This window comes from Strongylocentrotus purpuratus, unplaced genomic scaffold (assembly GCF_000002235.5).
Source record: "Strongylocentrotus purpuratus isolate Spur 01 unplaced genomic scaffold, Spur_5.0 spur5_scaffold_8, whole genome shotgun sequence".
In the NCBI taxonomy this organism is placed as follows: Eukaryota; Metazoa; Echinodermata; class Echinoidea; order Camarodonta; family Strongylocentrotidae; genus Strongylocentrotus; species Strongylocentrotus purpuratus.
The window spans coordinates 21,317,914-21,339,981 of record NW_022145614.1 but is presented as its reverse complement, the minus strand read 5'-3'; the positions used below and the strand labels follow the sequence as shown (position 1 = coordinate 21,339,981).

The window sequence follows — 22,068 nt, the reverse complement described above, 5'->3', positions numbered from 1 at the left end:
ATTTCCCCCAAAGGCTCGCTCGCTACGCTCACAAGCATCTATATATGATATAGCCTACTAACGTTACTTATCAAAGGTCTTTTCAGTCTTCCGTTATGAGAATGTGCTCATAACCCCATTAGGATTGTTTTTGTCCTCTTTATAAGATGTAATTTTTCGCACTACGACCTCACACGTCTTAACATTTTTTCCTCGCACGCTTCGCTCGCTCGCTCTTAAACAATTTTTAGACAATCAAACCCAACTGCAAAGCATAAATAGCATAATGCTTAATCAATATCTTGTATCATACAATTTTTTTGACATTGGTTTATACTCCTACATTGTGATTACAACTATCAGGGATGATTTCAACATTTGTTTCACTTTATGGTGTATAAAGTGAGACAAATGTTGAAATCATCCCTGATAGTTGTAATCACAATGTAGGAGTATAAACCAATGTCAAAAAAATTGTATATTTTTGCTTTGAGATTACCATTAGTAGGTGCCACTTTTTTTCTCTCCAGAAAGTGCCCTTTTTCCTGGTGCCCCCCCCCCCCCCACCTTGGAAGTTGCTCGGCCTCCCCTGCCTTCACCATCCGCAATGACAAATTATCGCCGCCCCTGACTTGAGTAAAAAAATCGATGAGATGGGTGCGGTACAAACTTGGGTACGAATGTGCATAGCGCGGGAACCTCGAATGCATTTATGTGTGAGAAGTTTTGCGTGTGCTCTGGGTCCGCTGCATGTAAATTTGCACATTGAAAAGTACACGTTCGTGCGCGCGCGTATAACGTACGTAAATGTAACCACACAATCGAAATCGAGCCTGTCCATTCCAAGCCGAGATCAAAATCAGGAAAATACTTTAAATTTTTGTCACTTTCGTCACCTTTTTGTCACATTTGTTCATGAGTAAGTATCAAGTACATTTTTATGGAGTGGGAATAGTCATAATTGGGTCTTATGGATATATAACAAACTTTAGGTAGGGGGTTTCCACCCTTTGATCAACTAACATAAATATGAGTGAATGGGACTGTTATTCAACGTGAAGTGGTACATTCCGTTGGGGCTTCTCATACAGAATTGTGACAAAGTTAGCTGTAATCAGGCATGTGTAAGTGTTAAATTTACATTTTATTGTACCGTAGATCCATCTGATATATGATTTCCACTTGGAAAAGTCTTTAAAAAATAATTATCTAACCTTTCGTAATGAAGAAATTGTGTAGACTCCAGTCCAACAACAGAATTATTGTCATTGAATTAAGTGACAGTCATTGGTGATTGACATGGACTCTGAAGGAGTGTCGTCTGTGACTGTCGAGCTGACATATATATGTTGCTCTGTCTAGCCTAGGACTAGGTGATGATATCAAATATGATATTGATATCACCCAGCCATCAATTTCGTGGATGATCCTTATTATAAACGATCTGCGCGTTGGCGATGTGAAAAATGTATCCCTCGATGATGCTCCATGATGCATTTCTCATTGACGCAGCACAGTGACTTTCACGTTATGAACGATAAATCTTTGGGAAGACGGACAACTCGTAAAAGTAGACTGTGAACTGGGAGTATTTTGATACCCGGAATCCACATTGCCACCGCGGATTGAGAACCCTACACTCGCAGAGTGCCGAAGAAAAAAAAAAATGTGGACGATCCTTGTTTATACGGACGATCCTCATTCTCGGTTCAGCGCCCCTACCGTTCATTTTGCATTCCCATTCCTGTCAAACCTTGCAAACTAGCTTTAGAGTTTGCTAGTAGCTAGTGGACTCTTCTGGCTACTTATACAAAGTACTTTGAAATTGGTTGAGAATTTAACAAAAAAAATTTGCTTCACAATTCTTAAAGATAAAAGGAAGTTCTGATGTTTGCTTACATTTCTCATCTTAAGGACATTTATAATAATAATAATGCTAAGATATTTCTATACCGCAAATTGCATAATGCCTCTAAGCGGTTTAGAAGGAAAACGGAAAATGATTGATAAGTGATAACTAAAAACAAGTAAAAAGAAATAGAATTTGCATTACAATTTACATTAAATCAATTAACATTGAAAATAATACATGTACATAATAACAAATCAATTACAAACAAAATACAAATAGTTCATAAATTAATAGTATCCTACGGACATCTACAAAATACAAAAAGCAAAAGGTCAGAGGGCTATTCAGGAACAAGAATTGAAGAGATGTGTTTATACGATCATCCTATAAGGCAGTGATTTGTTATAATTATGTAAGTTGATGTACCTTCGATTTACATTTACAATTCTTAAGAAGGATCCAAAGTAAGCACGATCGTCGCATGTAAGATCATCGTTATATAATACAGGGTTTCATCATGAAACTTCACTCACCTCTGATTAATTTTCACTTCACAATTCTTTAAGATGACAAGAAGTTGAGATGATCACTAGATAAAGAAGGGTCTCATCATGAAACTCAAATTATATCTGATTCATTTGCGATTCAAAAATCTTAAAGAACGCCTAGACCCTAAGAAGTAGCAATTTTTTTTTTTTAGATATGGAAGGGTTAAATCATGAAATTGGACTCGCCTTCAATTTATTTACGTTTCAAATTCTTAATGATGGCCCTATGAAGTTACAAAGTTTGTTACATAGGGAAGGGTTTCATCATAAAAGCAACTAACCTCAGATTAATTTGCGTTTTGAAATTCATAAAAGTTAGACATGAAAAGAAGTTCCAATATTCGCTAGATAAAGTATAGACTTCAGGTACACTTAGATCATGCACTAATGTCATGCTTTCAACAAGATACACCTCTGAAGCTAAAAGAAAAAGTCTGGTACACACTGACTCACCCCCGACCCCCCCCCCCCCATGTTTTTTACCCAGGGCTCCTGAAGTGTTCAAGTTTAAACATGACAACCTTCACGGTTCCAGTTATTTCCTAGTGTGGATCAACGGACAGCAGGTTTGTGTGTGGCCTTCCTAAAAGGACGCATGTGAAAAAAAAGTTAGATCACAACTCCATAGAAATCTTCTCTCTACTTGTCACAACTGTTCATAATTTCTTGCTTAGAAATGAGGATGAAGTATGACAGCATCTGAGACAATTCTTATCAAAAATATTCATGATTCTTAATATCATAATTCTCAGAATCCTGACAAGAGATGGCCAATAAGGACAGTCGTGAGCAGCAGGACGCAGGAAGCAAGCGAGACGAGTCTCTGTCTCCCCTCCAACTCCCTGCAATCACGGGAGAAGAGAAGGATGTTGCTACCGCAGCTCACAGCCACTTTGAGGCGGGAAACTACAATGGCTGCGTGGAGCAGGTCCGTAAGCTTGCTAACATGCGTCCCACAGATCCTAAGGTGCAGCACAACCTTGCAGTGGCACTCTTCTACCAGTCGGGATGTAGAAAGGTGGATGAGTATAGACGCAGCCTTGGCAACGTTTGCAGTCAGGTTAGTTTAAAACATTTATGAGCTCTTTTTGCGGAGCATGTTAAATGATAATGAGAGAAATTGGGGTGGGTGGGTGTTGGTGTTACGCGGTAGACATCTTTTGAGTGTAGTATTGATACAAAATTATGAATATTCAGTCTCTCTTGCAGGTTTTATCAATCATCTCACAATATATTTATGTTTTTTGACTTTCTTCTTTCCACTCTAAAATATACATTTTTGTTAATGCGGATCAACTTCTAAGAATCCAATGTTCTGTACCTTCATTGATAGCTTGTGAGTCGTAATGTTTGGGTGAGCTAAATATTGTGAAATATTGTTATTTTTTATGATGAAGAAAAAGTTATAATGAGTTAAGTGTATATAAATGTGTTGGCGTTTCACACCATTCAAAAAAGGATATAAAACCGATTGTGGTAACTAAATGCTTTTGTTTGTAAACACACAGGATAGGGGTTAATGAACAATCAAAGAAACCACATTTTCAACGTTAGTTTCCTGTTGAAACACCGAACATACCGCAGTGTACATGTATGCAGCTTGAAATACAATGGCGTCTTATTTGATTACAAGCTACAGATTCCTTTATTTTTTCATCGCTGCATTTTTCATCAAATTAATACCATCTGCTATTTAGATAGTGAGGCAATAGATCAAACATTAAGCCTGACAGTAGTGCAGTAAGAGAATTGACTGAAAAGAAGATGACAAAACAGGCACTGAAAATGTGTGAGATGTCATGGGACATTGTCTGCTTGTGAAAGTCATGCCCAACCTGTGATGTCACGCATCTCAGCTGTGTTCAGAGAGTTCTTCATGTGCTATGCCGGGGCTGTATTTAAGCGTTTTATCATTAATAATCATCATTACTTCAAATGTTTCCAAGCATTGAATTTCGATGAAATTGTCCAATCAAAGTTTCACCTTTGCAATGACTAAAATAAAGTTATTTTCTGAGAAGCAAAAGTACTGGTATTCATATTATTTGAGAAAGCGATATGTTACGAAGGTTAACAATGCAATAGGTGGATTTTTTCCATGCAATATGAACACATATCTCTCATAACATGCATGCTCTTTTTCTTTTCTTCTATTTTTGAAGGTACATGTTGATCTAGAGCAGATTGATTCTCTCGGGGATGCGGATCAAGCCATCTTCTTTTTCAATAATGCTGTATTACTCCATCATCTACGACAGCATCATCAGGCAATCCGTGTCTTAGAGAAACTCTTCCAAGTTATTGAGCCTTTAGGTGAGTCTTAACCTTAATTGTCACAATTAGCAATTTATAAAAAAAAGAAAGAAATAGGATTTGTCTGCATTGACATTTGCTTTGGTAACACTTTCTCCACGTTTCATTTTGTCAAAAGTACAGGGTAAAAATTATGTTTGCAATTGGGTTTGAGGTTAAGGTTAGGGTTTAGGTTATCGTTAAATATAGTGTTTGATCTAGGGTTGGAGTTAGTAATTTTGTTTGTGTAGGAGTATGGTTATAGGACAATTGCATTTGGAGCATGTGTTGTGCAATTGATATTATGTGATACGCTTGTATGTAAATTCATAGGCCTTCTCATGAGACAAAGTTTCCTACTTTCCTTGTCCCTCCCTTGGATAATAGACTGCAGGGTTGCTAAAATGTTATATTACAATGTTTCATATTTTTTCCCTGTCTAATTCTTTCTTTTCCCTTCCCATGATCCCCATTACTTATGTCTATCTTTCTCTTTTTCTCTTTTGTCTGAGATCATGTTGTTATTTCTATCGCCTTTTCTGTTCTGTCACTATCTATATTGTCTATATTTTATCCTCTGTGCTTTTGATTGTACTTTGAACAGAAGAGTGGGTAGCTGTGCGTATCTTGCTTCTCTTGATTGAGAGTTACCTGATCACTCATCAGCCTGACAAGGCTCTAGCTACCCTAGTCTACCTGGAGAAGCTCATGCAGACCAGTGAAGCCAAAAAGGAGGCTGCAGACAAGGTCAGAATTTCTATCCAATGATGATGTTCGTATAATGGTGATGGTGGTGATGGTGATGGTGATGGTAGTAGGGGTGATGATTGTGATGATACTGTTTCTGACGTTGGTGATGGTGGTGGTGATGAGTATAGTTGATGGTGGTGATGATCATCATGACAGTAGTTGTGATGATGTTGGTGACAATGATGGTATTGGTAACATATATGTTCATTTTACCTGAATACTAAGAAAACGAGTGTACATGTATGCTTTTGAATAAGCAACCAGTAAACATATGCCTTCCCAAAGGGCACTGGGCCCACTAGCACATAGTGTTGGGTTCTAACACCATCCCCCAGTAGCAATACAACTGTCTATCACTGAGCCATCATGATTGGTTATGATGATTATGAGGAGGATGAGGATGATTGTGATGATGATTGTGGAAGTGAGGTTCATTATCTGTTTATCTCTTTAAAAATCATTTTTTAAAGTTGATTACTTTTATATTTTCTTACTCTTTGTATTAAACATAATTTAGAATGGGTTTTTGTCAGTTTCTCTTCAAATGCAAGTATATAACCTTCTGTCTTATTTGTACATTTTAGGGGAAAGACAGCAAGGATGATGAGCACAGACCTGTGGATACAGAGAAAGTGAAGGCCAAAATTCATCAGGTACTTACTTTTACAATGCTTCATTAAGCTGAATCAACTCAATTCTCGTTCATTTGCTTCCTTTTTTTGTCATGAATTGAACTCTTTTTTTCTTCTCTCTTCTCAATTCACTGACAAACTGATTATCATCATTTTATAACTTACAATCTTTCTTTTTTCTTCATACTTTAAGTTATTACTGAATTTTTAATTCAACTGTTTTTAATGCATTTTTATATGATACAATGCGAGCAATGTACTTTAACTTATTACTGAATTTTTAAATCTACTGTTTTTAATGCATTTTTATATGATACATTGTAAGCCAATTATTGTTAGTCTTTGGACTTTTTATTTGGTATATTTGTAATAAAACCGAAATTGAATTGAATTGAGGTAATTAATTGTCCAATGTTTAATGTATATAGTAACCTACATGCAAAGAGTGATTATCAGGGTTCTTGTTATGTAAACTAATAGCAGGTAAAATTAAATGGAAAAGCCAGCAACCAGAAATTGCAGGGGGGTGGGGTCTAGGGGCTGTGTAGGGTCTAGGGACAGCACCCCCAACAGGGAGGGGAAGGGGTAGTTATTTTTTCGGTATTGGTATATGAACAAATTTATACGACAAATCAGGACGTCCTATCAATAGTATTATTTTGACTCACACACACACATATTTGTTCATGTATAGGGCCACAAAGATGGCATGCATCATCACACAGACAAAACCAAATATATTTATCAGTAAAAACAAATCTTGATATGCATGTACTTTGGAAGCTGCAGTTAGCTAAGCGATTGTGTGAGCTAAACCACTTAAGCGGTATACCCATAGTAGCTGCATCAATGATATTAAGTGAAGATGGAGCAGAAAGGTCTAATGATTGTGTATAGGTTTTTATATTTCCTTGATTTTCCACTTCCCTTAAAGAAATATTTTTAATCTGTTTGAAATTTTGATTTACTTTTACCCCCTTAATTTTGAAAAGTATCTTTCAATCATCTGTTTCTTTATCATACTCCCTTTGTCTTTCCAGTTCAAAACCAAGTGCTACCTTCAACTGAAACATCTCAAGTTCTGTAAGAGGGAGATCAAGTCTGTCAAGACTGTCATGAATTCCAATGGAGCGGTAAGTCATCACAAACTAATTCTATTTTCAAGTTTGGTACATGTATCAAACTTAATCCTATATAAACCAGTTTAGTGTATTCTCTCCAACATGTTGGAGGCATATACAGTACCTGTCATAAAATGTATTTATGGTTCTACTGTCGATGTAATTGAAAAGAAGATCCTTTCAAATCATTTGACTTGCATGTGATAAAGATTGTAGATATAAATTTATTTATAGTCATGGGTATAGCTTTAGGGCTTGTTATTTTTATATAATTTAAGAAATATACATTCCAGACCATTCCAAGGTACTGTTTAGTCAAATATTACTCTTTTTACCATTTCCCTTTGTCAGGTATTAGTTAAGCAGAGATGCCAACTAGTACGGATTTCCCGTAATTTCTACGGGAAATCGGCCGATTACGGGCGGTACGATTTTTATACCATAAATCCCGGATTTTGCAGATTTTGCCGATTTTCAAAATTAGCACTTTAAGGTTTAGCACGTACTTTTGACTATTGCAGCGCAGCCATCCTTGAATCCATGCATAGAAATCCCATAGGGCTTCCGATTGGACAATTTGTTATCTAGCACACCCCTTTCACAGTGCAGGTGCATACATGTGCTTCGCGAGCGGGGGCCGGGTGAAATACCTCTCTTGGCCGCGCCGCTACCGCGCGGCCAGCGCCAGGCCTCGCTACGCTAGCGCCGTGTACACTGTCGGATTTCTCACAGGCTGTCACAGCGTTCGTCGATTTTCGTCGACAATCTGAACTCATGTTGGTTGGATTTAGATATCAATCATCATGTCTTCCACAACTAAGAAGCGTGGCAAGAAGTTACAGACTTTTAAAGAAGAATACAGTAAGAAATGGAAATGCATCGTGTAACACCAACTAATGAACAGGTATGTTACTTTTATTTAACTTGTTGTGCTATCGCGCTTGCCTGCGGGAGTTGCGCTTGCCAACGTGCAGAAAAATTTGCGTCGCGCAGAAAATTACGGATTTTGTCTCCAAATTACGGATTTTTAGCCTTATGATTACTGATTTGTGCTCTGAAAGGTTGGCATCCCTGGTTAAGACTGATAACATGTTGTTCGCCTGAATAATCTACATTATATATCATTTTACAACAAAAGCACAAGTGATAAATGTCCATGATGTAAGCATTTTGTATTATCCTTGATGTCCTTCATTTCTGTCAAGCAGCAGTCGCCCATCACGCTCTTCCTGAAGGCCAACTTTGAGTTTGAGAGGCAGAACAACCGCAAGGCCATCAAGCTTCTGAACAGCTCTCCTGAGGGCCTGGACTATAATCAGATGGGCCAATGCATCCCTGTCATGTACTATAATAACCTGGTGTCTATCCACTATGCCATGCACAAGTACCACTTGGGAGCACACTATGCCAGGAGGGCTCTGCAGGAGAATGCCACGGCTGTCAAGGAGCTGCCAAAGAAGTCTGGTAAGGGTCCACCTATCCTTTTCTTTCTTTTCCTTTTTCCTCCTCCTCTCAACTCCTCTCCTTTTCCCTTCCCCTCCCCCCTCCCCCTTTTTTTTCCCTCTTTTTTTCTCCCCCCTTTTTTTTTTCTTTCCCCCCTTTTCTTTTCTTTGTTGATTGAGAGGTAAAGTAGAAATTGAAGGGGTTGGGGGTGAGAGAAAGAAGGGGTACCTGTCAGCAATGTTTGATTGTTATGGCTGTCTTGGAGCTAAGTTTGGTGAGGATGAACTTATCCTTTCCTTTTAATTTGATGTGTCGTAAGCAACTTGGGAAGTGGTGTTTATGGGGTACGGTTCTCGTTAGCAAAGTTGTGACTGAAAAGCTACATTATTTAGTGATAATCATATAATTTTGTTTATTTTGAATGAAATGAGTTTATTTTATATAGAGGCAGCGAACCATTTAATTGGCCAATCAGAGCTCGCAGTGAAAGTCTACTGATTCAGAATCTTAACAAATTTATTAATGTCTTGTAAAGCTGTTCTTCATATCTTGCTTGATACAAAGACAAATTCAGTTGCAGCTCATAAATCATCCAATATGGACATATACAGTAAGACTGCATTACTGGGCTGCTGGAGATGATATAACACTTGTTTCAATGTCATAACTGCTAGCCTACTTTTGTAGGTTTGCAGTATGATTTAAACTTTTTGTCATTTGAGCATTGAGTTTGAATATAACATTTCTATTTTGCTATTGCCTCATCATCTTTCAGGTCGAGCAATCCAGACTCTGGGTATGAACCACCATCATGAGCTTCTCTATAACACTGGGATCGTTCTACTGCATGCAGGGCGCCCTCTGGCAGCCTTTGACTGTCTAGTGGAAGCAGTGCAGGTCTTTCCTACCAACCCCAGACTCTGGTTGAGACTAGCCGAGTGCTGCATCGCCGCCAACAAGACATTGGTACGAATGCAGTCCTTCATTGAGTATTTACTAATAATAGACTCTTAAAGTGACTCAGTAACATTGCCTCAGATTCTGAAACAAACTCCTGGATTTACCTCATGCTGCATTATTATAAACCTTTAGGTCATTCAAGAATCCCATGACTTTTACAAGCCGATCGCCCGTCTGATCATCAATATATTTATGATTGGAAATCATTTTTCGTTTTCCTAATGGTTTTTATAACACTACAGTCTATTGGGGAAAATGAGTATGGTAAAACCGGTCACTCAAAGGTTGTTACTTGTTTGAGGCACTTCTTGATATTTTGAAGCGCAACTTTTTTAGGGCTTCAATATTACACCATATCACAGACACTGATAACACGTAGGGCCGTGCATTTCAGATTTGACATTGTTAAACGATGCCTTTAACTATCGCTCTCAAGTAGTTATGGAATGAGCGTGGTAAAAGTGTAAATTTGATATAAGAGATATAATATATATTTAGCTGTCAAATAGAACAAATATTCAGGCAATTAACAGCCCAAATGTTGAAGTATTCAATGTATATGGTAGATTGAAATTATGTGATTTGAGGAGGACCCTGTCTAAGAAAATTGGGTTTTTCAGGGTATCCATTGAGCTTCTCATGTCATCGTGAATGATGTTGTTTGTATGTGATTTGAGGAGGACCCTGTCTAAGAAAATTGGGTTTTTCAGGGTATCCATTAAGCTTCTCATGTCATCGTGAATGATGTTGTTTGTATCTGAACAGAGTGAAGGAGAGAGTAAAGGTGGCAGCAAGCAGAGCATCGTCCATAGCACCATAGGAACAGGATCGCATCGCAAGTTTATCCTATCCCCCGGAGGGCTGGATACCAACTATGGGTAAGTGGGTATGATGTGCTTTCATAGTTGAGAGAAGAAAAGACCTTCTGAAGACCATTACTTTGTCCTTTGGCAGTACATTAATCTATGTTTGCCTCTCTCCACCCAAGTGTAGAAGTTGAGTACCAGATGAGGAGGAATTCCTTGAATACTGTAGCCAAGCTAAACCTAAGGTGATGTTGGAGTACCTTGTGCACCGCACATAGTGGATGTAACCACTATACCAGAGGCTAATTTTACTTTTGCATGAAAAATGTGCCCTTTTTTTTTTTTTTACCTACATGCATATTATTGATCAATGAATGACTTTAGCATTTCTTTTCATCATTTGCCATCTCACCCTTCCAGGACTGATATCCAGCCAGCAGCCATGCCTGTAGCCTCCCTAGAGTTTGCCTCACTATGCCTGAGTAACGCTCTCTCTCTTCTACCAGAGAAACCTGGTAGTGTACCTACCACGCCCATCTCATCCCAGAACAGTGTCGGTAGTGAGGCATCCGACGCAGCAAGGTAGTCACAATTTGATCAGAACTCACTAGACCTTGGACTAATATTTTGATATTGGAAACGCCGAAACCCATAGCATGAGGAAAATTATGATGATGATTTCAGTAATTACTTAAAAGTTCAACCTCCCATAAGAACTGAATGGTTGGCCTTAAATCAATGTATCCTAATTATAAAGTATGTCATAAGTCGTAACACCTGTCATATTTGCATTGATATGCTTGTAAACTTTTTCATTATTCTTTATGCAGTTATGTTTGTCTTTATAGCTATCTGTGAGAGCTTAACATGCAACATATACTGAGTCTTGTGTAGGTGATTAAGCTATGTCTTATTGCAAAATTTAGATTTTGATGGTATTACATTACTCCAAAATCACTCTTAATTTTTATTTGAATTTGAATATTCAAGTATTCCTTGCTGTAGGCAGACGGTTGACCTTTTGGGTAGAGCACCGTTAATAATAATACATGATTATAAATCATATATCTTACAAGTTAAAGATAAGCTTGAGTTCTGGTAAAGATAGAAAACAAATTCTCACAGAATCCAACGAAACTTACACTGAATGTTCAAGATTACAAATAAACAACATGTGCCAAATAATTTTGGCAGAAAAAGAGTATAGTGACTGAGTAATGAGCATAGAAAGATAAGGAAATCTGGGTAGTATGCTCGACACCATGTGCTTACACGGGTCATTATGAGCAATTGGGAGTTATGGTTGTTTATCCAAGATGATGCCCAGTAAGTTTTTGTGCGTTTGCTTTTATTTCACTGGTGCAAACAACCAATCTACTGCAGGATAAACAGTCCAGAATATATCATAGCAATTATCCCTCAAAATACAATTCCCATACCAGAGCTCAAGATTAGCCTTAATTCTATTCTACAAGTTCAGAAATGCCACCGTGATTTCAGAATTGCCACTGTATATGTGGTGTTCCTTTATATTGTACCGAGTTAAAATGGTAAACTAATTTTTATGCCATTATTTTTTTTTCTTCAGTAAGCTGAGCGGTCCTCCTACCATTCCTGCTCCGCCCGGCCCCCCTCTCAAGCCCACAGAGGTGTCTAACCTGCGCTGCTCAGTGATGGCTGCCACCGCCTATGTGAGTCTCTCTCTAGGTGATGATGTCACAGCACTAGAGCATGCCAGGTCATTGCTGGGTCAACCCAAGCTGTCAGGATCATTACAGTAAGTCATGTATGAACGGAAACTCAAGAGTATCCAGTTGCTACAATATTTACAGTCCTATGTGAACAGATTTTTCTTTCTCTTTGTCCATTTATATTCAAATTATGATAGATTTATCCACAGTTCTACCACCCTGATTTTTATTTGAAATTGTCAAGTAGTGCCTTTAATACATTTAAGACTTCTCTACATAGAGAATGTTCCTACAGCTCTTGAGTGGTTCTCTTGTTGATATTTGTAATGCATTTTGGAGATCTCTGCAGCAGAGCTCTATACAGTGTGTCCCAGAAGAAAAAAAAAACCGAGAATTAATTTTAATAATAATTGTGATAAATTTATGATAAAATATTGATTATTTTAGGCTTTGTTTTTTCTGGGACGCACTGTATATTGATTTTCATTACATTTGCAATTTCTTTTTCAAAAATGAAAATCAATGACAAGCTTGCAGTAATGACGAGTATAACATAAAAGCTAACATTTCAAAGAGTGAGTGATATATATGAATGGTTAGCTTCTGGAGAATGTTGCAGAACTATTCTACCGTTATACTGACTATGCAAATACCACTTCTAATGAAAATGTGCATTTCTTGCTAGGTTCCTGGCTCGAATGTATGCTGCAGAAGCTCTGCTGAAGCATGACCAGATAGGAGAGGCTATCCAGCTCCTCAACCCTGAGACTGTATGCGATGTGTCTGTCATCATCACACCCACTCCAGACTTTGGTAAGAATGCTAGCTATCAAAGGGTTAAGCAATGATTGAATTCATCCTAACCATACATGGTCACTAGGGAGAACATATCATTTAATGAGAGCGAAAAGGGCATTACCTCATATAACCTTATGTAGAGTCAATGCTCTTCTAACTTTCAACAGACCCCTCCCCCCCCCCCCCCCCTCCTCCAGTGAATCAAAGAAGAGTCTAACCTAATCATACTTTTTTAAGCAAAAGTACTTTTGAATCTTTGTTTCCTTCCAATTTCCCCTTTAACCCTTCTCTCTTCTCTACCGGTACTCGTAACTACAGCATGCCAAATTACATTATATAGTTTTGCAAGCTCGATGAAATTTTATTTCAAGCACTCTACTTGCATTGCTCCCTATATTGTACAGCGTATTCCTTGTGATATGTGTGGTTAATTACATGGCTTGTATGATATCTTATAACTAATGTTATATGTAGTGTGATAAGGGCGTTTTTGGTTTTACGTTATAAGAATAAAGGTAATACAAAGTTTTGGGTAAAGTTTAAAAAGTGGGTGGATAGTGATTCTCTACAACTTTTATATATTTGGATGTGGATGTTTTATAATAACTAGAAAATTTAGCCCCTCAAACACTTCTGCTTTTGAGAAAAATTGAATATAAAAATTTACCGGTGCTCTTGGTAAATTTTGATAAATTTCGAATAGCGCCTACGGCCGTACAATGGTAGCTGCGACCATGAAAATCTCAGAATATGTAGTTGTGATATATAATTTCCAAACGGGAATAGCCGATCAGTCGATTTTAGTCGCGAAACATTGTTTTAAAGCTTAATTAATATCTTGACCTTGAGAGGGAGCTATACAACAAAAAGTGTAATTATTTACAATTTCATAACTTTAAGACTCGATTTCAACCGCGACAACGATCACTGAATATTGTAGGATTGCACATGCCTCCAATAAGTTCATTTGAACCAAATTCATGACCCCATAGCAAAACTTTGTATTACCTTTAAATGTAATGAATGAATGAAAATAAAAAATCAAACCTAACCTGAATTAATGTTCTCCATTTTGATCTTAGGTGAGAACAAGGACCGAGACCGTAATGAAAAGAGCAACAACCACGATGGTGGTAGCAGTGGTGGTGGTGGTGGAGGAGGAGGGGGTAATAACAACAACACCAGTGATCCTAACGAGGGTACAGAACCACGTAAGGTGATCCATCAGTACTACCCTGCTTCTATCCAGGTTGCTAGAGCTCACATGTTCTTCAATCTGGCTACTACCCATGTGTTCAGGAGTGAGTGGGACAAGGCAAGAAGATGTCTGCAACAGGTAAGATTGGGTGGATGAAGGGATAAATGAAATGATGGATGAAGGGCTGGATAGATAGTATGAATAGATGAGAGGAAGGATGAGTGAAAAGATGGATGGATGGATGGATGTATTAAAGGAGGTGTCTGCAACAGATAAGATTGATGGTTAGGAAGACTGATGGAGGGATGGTTGGGAGGAAGGATGGAAGGAAAGAAGAATGGGTAGAAGGAAGGATGGATGAATGGCAGAATTACTAATTATTCAGTGTAATGTATTCCTAGGAAAAACAGCCTTATGAATTTAATTAGTTTTGTTGTAGATGATATTATAATGATTATGTGAATGGAGATTGGTGAATGAATTGATGAATGCGTAGATGAACTAATGCACGGATAGATTCTTGATAGATTGTTTGGTGAATCGCTGCATGGATGGACGAATGCGTGTATTGTAAAATAGTCTAAATAGATTCATGGATTGATCTTAGATTTTGGAAATTCTATTTCAACTTGGCGTAGCAATTTATACTTCTATTATTAAAGATAATAATGGTTTAAGAAATACGACATGATGGTTGCCATGGAAAAGCCTAATATGTGTATATGTTTCATTTTTGCTGCTGAACAGGGCTGTAGCATGGTACCAGTCCATGACATTCCCAAGCAAGCTCTCTATACAGCCATCTATCTGGAGTTACATACAGGTAAGTCTCGTTATCTGTTCTTGTCTTGGGTTCATCCCAACTTTCAAGTCCTAACGTCCTAATGTGGTTCGAACAAGAACAGAAATATGATAAAGAATAGAAATTCACACAGCGAGAAAATGATTAAATCATTTGGCTTTACAAATTCCAAAGGAGTGGGTGAAGTTTGCCCCTATTAGATCTTCAGTTTGGTGCAAAAAAATGGCGATGCCCATTTCGTGCTGAGAAACTGTATATTATTCTTGCTCTATGCCTATCCCATACACTTTGGTGGGGAATCTTGTAAATTAATGGGCAAGAATATCTCTCTGAATAAGTAAAGTTATTTCTTGGGTTGCGGTTTCGTTTAAACCCTGGGAAATGATATGAGTGCAGGCCTTCAGGGAGAACGGTATGAATGATTACTGATGAGGCTACCCTGGGTAAACAAGACATATCATTATTATTACCATGTGTTATTAGGCCACTTATGTATGTTGAAAATGCAACATATTATGATTTTGCGCAATCCGTTATGTCCATATTAAATGTTGCTTCTTCAACAGCCAGCATTTTGAAAATAAAAACTTTTTTTCTATTCCTCCTTTTTTAGGAAACTACTCTCTGGCTCTCCAGATGGTCAAGAAGCAGCAGTTGATTCCCTACATCAAGATCACACCTGTTCCCTTCATTGAACCCATCAATAGACCTGTACCAGTACCAGCTTCCAGCACCCCTTCAGGTTTCCCCGCACCCATAGGGCCACCCTCAACCTCCCGCTCCTCCTCATCATTTGGCCTCCCCACTCCGATAGGAGCGGGCAAACCAAGCGCAAACACCTGGAGATGAACTGGCCGCCATCGTGAGATCTAAAATAGTTGCCTCGTAATCATACTATTATCTCTTTCTATTCTCTTTATTATCTACATTCTATCTGCAGTTGAAGTTCTATTTTTGTGTTCTCAATAATTGCAAAGTATAGACTTTTGAATTGCTTGTATCTTTAGCTTATATATTATATGGAAATATGTTTACACTGAATTCTTGTAGTGTAACGCTGCTTTAGCCTCATCCTCATATGACGCTGTAAACCGCCTTATGAAAATCACCCAGCAAAATACAATGGCATAAGCATAGTGCACCTTTCATCCTTCAATGCATGGATATGTGAGCACATGCAGGGGCCTTTGTTAAGCACAGATACTTAATTCTAAGCGGAGTCAGCGCCATGTGCTATTTATCTATATGTAAACAAATCCATAGTTTACCACATCGTATGCCAACAAGGCTTCATCTTGGGGAAGGGTTCTTTTTTCTGTTATATTTATCTTTAATTGGGAGTTTTCTAGATAGGTGCTTTTGACAGGAAAGCAGAAGTCTCAATGGGATTGCCTAGGTTCTGACCTACTGTGTTTTAACAATAGCTCAATTTATATGTCAATGTTTACGAGAGATATTAAAACCGATTTTTCGACCCAACCTTAATTGAAGTTCTCTAACCTTAAAGAGAAAGAAAATGGAATGATTTGAATCAATATTATTTATTCGGCTAACTAGAAGATGAATTTCAGTCTCTTTTATAGGGATAGAAAAAGAAATATTGATGTGCACATTTCTCTATAAGTTATCAGGAATTTTGAGTGTGGAAGAGAAATTTATTTCCATGATGAATGCAATAATCTTTGAATTGATCCCATTATATTGAATCAAAAACTTGCTCCAGGCAGGGTATACTACTTTACTTACATTATACAATGAACTAAGAATGCTGTAGGGTCCCATTATCATTATTTTGCTAGTATGATTGTAGAAGTTGCAGAGATCTATCTGTCTTGTTGCATATGAATACTTCATCCTAAATATATTTTCAATTTTGAATTAACAGTCTTTGTATGATTTGTTTCCTGCTTATGTACTATGTACAAATTACTACTTGCATCACATTATGTTGAATCAGAAATGTGCAAAGAAATGTTTAAAAACAGTTAAATTAAACTATAATTATATTTTCACACTTATTGAAATCTTGTGTAGGCATCTATCTATTAAGACAAACCAGTCTATTAATTTTTTAATTTTTCAATTGCCTGAGCTGATTAATTTTATCTTCAGATAATTTGTTTAGTTTTTTGCAACCCACCCACCCACCATCATTTTTTCAGTTGGCAATGCTGTGTATTTTGCCAATGAAAGATTTGAGTGTAAGGGTAAGTTGCACCTCGGCCACAATGGTTGAAGTGGCTACTGAAGTGTCCCATCCCCCCCCCCCCCCACAATTTTGCATTGCAAGACCATATGATTACCACATTGAGAAATGTTTGGCATCAGAGGAAAACCCTTGTACCCCTGCATATGCATTCAATTCCATGGCGTTATTCCATTCATACAGTATTTCTGTTGCACTAAACATATTGTAGTGCAAAACTTAATTTTGCAATAGAATCAACTTTATATCTTTAGAAATGTATCTGAATATATATATTATGCTAATGGCATATAATGACAAAGGAGTATTTTTTTCCTCTACCATTGTAGTAGGGGGAAAAATAAACTACTTATCCAAATGACATAATGCTTGTGCAACTGCATATGTTTACAAATAAAACACTGTCTTAAGTAATGATTGTATTTCTTTTTATTTAAAAAAAATCTAAGTAATCTTAAGCTTGACATAAGAGAAGTTTGATGTACTAAACCTAGTAGTACTGAAGAGATTGAGAGAAAAAGAAACAACGATGGAGAGAGAAAGAGAGAGAGAGAGAGAGAGAGAGAGAAAGGTATATAATATATGATTTTGAAACCTAATGAACAGGGAGGGAGAGAGATAAGGCAGAGGTCGTGCTCCAGGAGAGAGGGGCTGGAGGGGCAAAGTGTCATTTATGTTTGATTAAAAGACGGAGACATAATTACCATACGTGTTATGGCAGGTAAAAGACAAAATCTTGAAGATCAACTACATAATGTATAACCGGTAATTACAGTGTAGAGCTGTTAACGATCCGCTGCCTTTGAGAGAGAGAGAGAGAGAGAGAAGGGGGATTACAGATAGAGTGAGAATAAAAAGGAAGGGGAAATAAAAGGAAGGAAAAAGATCATTGAATGATACTCGGGTCCTGAGGGAGAGAGAGAGAATGGGAATGTATACAGTAATGATAGATTAAACTGGCCCATGTCGCGGTTCATGACATGATCGCGTTTTTCCCGGATATGATCCCCCCACCCCCCCCCCCCCCCCCCCCCCGATCCATCTGCTGAATTTGTTGTCATCTTTGGTTAGGATTTTGCTCCTTTTCCTCTTGGACCAAAGCCCTTAGTCGTACTACCCCATCTAGTGGCGATAACGCGTCAGTCTGATGATGCCTGTATACAGCGACTAGGCGAAAGTCTCACAGGTAAAACAACCTCGTGAGTGAAACGATGAAAATTCAATTTATGGAATAACTACCAATCAGATGAACCTCTTTAAGAAAAATAAACTTGTTTTGTATCACTGTGACTTCACTGGAATCTGGAATTGTAAAAATATGAATAGGAAAAGCACAGAATTTTTACTCGGCACCATAAAAACGAGATGGTTAAGGAAAGAAACATGGACATGAAGAGAGAGAGAGAAAGAGAGAGAGAGAGAGAGAGAGAGAGAGAGAGAGAGAGAGAGAGAGAGAGAGAGAGAGAGAGAGAGTGAGGGGGAGAGAGGGGGGGGGGGAGAGAGAGAGAGAGAGAGAGAGAGAGGGGGGTGGAGAGAAGATTACAGATAGAGTGAGAATAAAAAGGAAGGGGAATTTATAGGGGAACAGATGATACTCAGGTCCTTATGGAGAGAGAGAGAGAGAGAGAGAGAGAGAGAGAGAGAGAGAGAGAGATTTTGGGGGGAGGAGAAAAAAGGTAAAATAAAATTGTAAGAAATATAGTTTTTTTTAAAGTGACTAATAAGTGCCCCTTTTCACCTCTGACAAGTGTCCCTTTTATTATGACATGTGCCCATTTCCCTTTCTAATACGAGCCCCTTGCCCTTATGATAAGTGCCCATTTTCTGTTTTTTAAATAAGAGCCCCTTCCCCTTCTCATAAATGTCTTCTCTTTTTTTTGGATAAATGTATTGGACTCATCTATATAGTGCATATAATTATCCACTATGCAAGGTGCTCAAGGCGCTCCAATAATATGTGATAAGTGCTCCTTTTGCCTTCTCCATGACATGTGCCCCTAATATAAAGCGATTGAGAGCAAACTTTTTAAGTTAATTTCTCGGAAAGCTCGCTTGCATAGTTGATATAATTATATAACTTATCAAAGGTCTTTTCAGTCTTTCATAGTGGTTAAGTGGTGTTTATTTACCTGACTGCTAAGGAAGCAATAAATGCTTGTTTTAATAGTAAGCAACCAGAGGACCGACGCGACGGCTTTAGGTCCTCTCCGAGGGATAAGATTGTGCTTAAAACCCTACAGATTATTATATTTTGTTCTCTTTATAAGATGTAGTTTTTGCAATGCGACCTGTTGGCTCGCTCACTCGTAAATGATTATTCAGACAACCGCACCCAATTGCAAAGTATGATGCTTAAGCAGTATCTCGGACCATATAGAGAGGGAAACAAGTATTTAAATCACCCTGATAATGTAATGACAATGTAGGGGTATAAACTTATTTCTAAAAATAGTATATTTTAGCTTTTAGGTTTCCCCTCGTAGGTGCTTCCCTTTTTCGAGCAAGTGCCCTTTATATTGGTACCCCCCCCCCCCATTTGGAAGACGCTCTACCGGTAGTGATTGCAAACATAGGAATATACAAAGATGAATTGGTTAGATTAGAGAAAGCAGTATTGACATGAAGAGAGAGAGAGAGAGAGAGAGAGTGAGAGAGAGAGAGAGAGAGAGAGAGAGAGAGAGAGCGACAGAAGGATTAAACAGGTGAAAGACAATTGCAATAAATAGTTTATTTCATAGTTTTTAGTAAATTGAGTGGAAAGAATTATATGTGATATAAAAAAGAATGCACATTGTTCATGTACTAATCTGGATTGTGTGAGAGTGAGAGAGAGAGAGAGAGAGAGAGAGAGGGGGGGGGGGGGGGAGTGAGAAAGACAAAATAGATGAAAGTGCCCCACATTGTTGGTGTCCCACTTTGAAATAAGCTACCGCCCCTGTGAGAGGTAGAGGCAGAGGTAGAGGTAGAGGTAGAGGTAGAGGTAGAGAGAGAGAGGGGGGTGGGGGATAGATGTTATCTATCTTTAATTTAAATTTAGACTTCCTTTTACTGTGACTTCTCTGGAATTGCAAACATATAAATATGCAAAGCACAGAATTTTGACTTGGTATCACAAAAATAGATATATACAGTGAACTCTTTGTAAGTCAAAATCTGATTGGATCTGTGCAATTTTGAGTTATGCAGAGCTGTACTTCAAAATACAGTGGAGAGCACTAAATTTAAAATGTTAAATCCTACAACACCACACAGTAGATACTAAGACAATACATAGTGACAAAAATAAGTATTTTAACAGCAGAGTGTTTATTAAAAATGCATAGATACATTCAAAAAAATACATTCGATAAATTAAAGACACTTCAATTTATTAACATACTCTAGGAACACATCATGTACATAACACAGTGACTAAAATACACATACCGGTACATGTATATGTTAAGAATACACAATTTCGACTTTTTGTGTAACATTACTCATTTAAAAAGTTGGACGGGATCAACATTTGCCAGCAATTTCGTCATCAAAAATACCCCTTGACAAGTTAAGTACAAACACATTTGTCTGAACAAATGATCATGAGTATCCATGCTGATAATATCGAAAGCCTCTCCTGAAGTTAAGTAGTGGCAAAAAATTTCTGTTGACCAAGAAAAAAATTAACCGAGATAGATTTTGTTTATCCTTGTTCATGCTTTATTCACATTTTAAATTCAGTTTTAGAGTGAAAGTGAAGAGACACTTGCATGGTTTGCCTCTGAAAGTATAACAATATCCAATGACCTTTGACCCAACTCTACCCTGTCTATCAGTCAAGTTGGATGTATTCTGATAGCCCTATGTGAGACTCTGTCACAGTAGATCTTTAATTAGAGTAGCAGCACAGGAAATCTGTAATTTAACTTTAATCAAATATAAGGATGTGACTATGTGCAGTAAAGCCTGACTCTTTCTTATCCGTCAGTCAAACCACCAGACCGACTCCAAACCGACTAATCCTTGGCCATTTGTGGTAAAGCAACTATCTGATCTGATGTAGGTCTTGGTATAGCGACTACAGTATTACACAGGCACTTGTAAACATTCATATTCATGTGATCATCAATTCCCTGTATATTTGAGATCACTACTAATAAGGTATAAAAAACCATAACAAAATGTCAATGATGGCGAAGTAAGGAACTATGTACTATTAAGTTTTACTGGCCTTTCTGATCATAGAAAAAAAAGATTAACTTTGGCTTAAAATAGTTCTAAGGAAAAATCCAGACAATTTACATTATCATGTATATTTCTTTAGGCCTATAAAGAAAAAAAAATCATAAATTATTTCTTAGTTGAAATAATTGTGATCCAATAACGTTTTACATTTGGCTTCAACTTTTTTGACAACATATCTTGCAAATAAAGTACAAACTGAAACTGAATGATTTATAAATACTGGCAAGTAATTTTTGTATACCTGTTTTGCATAGCAATGAAATAGCACCATTGGTTTCATCCATATTACAGTAAAAAAAAAGCTTTGAATTTTGACAAGAAGAATGCCTAATTACAAATAAAACACACTTCATCAATCTATTCAAAAGGCAAGATTCAAGCAAATGTGTGTAGTGTACCAACTAGAATTTTCAATGATGTAAAGACCAATATATGCTACATGACTTGATAAAACTCTATCATATAAGCCAGTTTGTAGATACAATCGTGTATGGGCAATTACTAGAAACATGCTCATGAAAGTTATGTAATCAGTATTCATGTATTCACAGACAGTACAACATAATGATTCACATGTGCAAGTTTTCTTCTCATGAGGGTAAAACAAAAGTTATCATTCATGAAGCACCTCCATCACTTTGGCAGTGATTATTCTAAAATGAACAAAGTGTTTTTCTCCATAATTAAAATATCTGGATATTTGGTGTCATTTGTACGTGTGCTTACCTACGAACTTGTCTATTCTCCTTTACTGAACCCTGTTGCA

The 22,068-nt window shown here is 37.5% G+C and overlaps 1 protein-coding gene across 2 annotated transcripts; it reads left to right on the top strand.

Moving 5' to 3' along the window:
• The first annotated feature begins 764 nt into the window (after positions 1 to 764).
• Positions 765 to 17,492, top strand: LOC575687 (CCR4-NOT transcription complex subunit 10). Of its 2 annotated transcripts, none has more exons than XM_030975445.1 (15): positions 765 to 898; positions 3,132 to 3,439; positions 4,542 to 4,692; positions 5,276 to 5,418; positions 6,006 to 6,074; positions 7,094 to 7,186; positions 8,383 to 8,638; positions 9,393 to 9,583; positions 10,343 to 10,455; positions 10,804 to 10,965; positions 11,972 to 12,160; positions 12,760 to 12,887; positions 13,955 to 14,208; positions 14,818 to 14,893; positions 15,486 to 17,492. In XM_030975445.1, exons 2-15 carry the CDS (start codon positions 3,146 to 3,148, stop codon positions 15,719 to 15,721), a joined length of 2,355 nt encoding a protein of 784 aa, XP_030831305.1. In that variant the 5' UTR covers positions 765 to 898; positions 3,132 to 3,145; the 3' UTR covers positions 15,722 to 17,492. The 2 variants fall into 2 exon arrangements, with proteins under 2 accessions (XP_030831305.1, XP_030831306.1); XM_030975446.1 differs by having other exon boundaries at positions 767 to 898; positions 3,123 to 3,439.
• Positions 17,493 to 22,068: the final 4,576 nt, after the last annotated feature.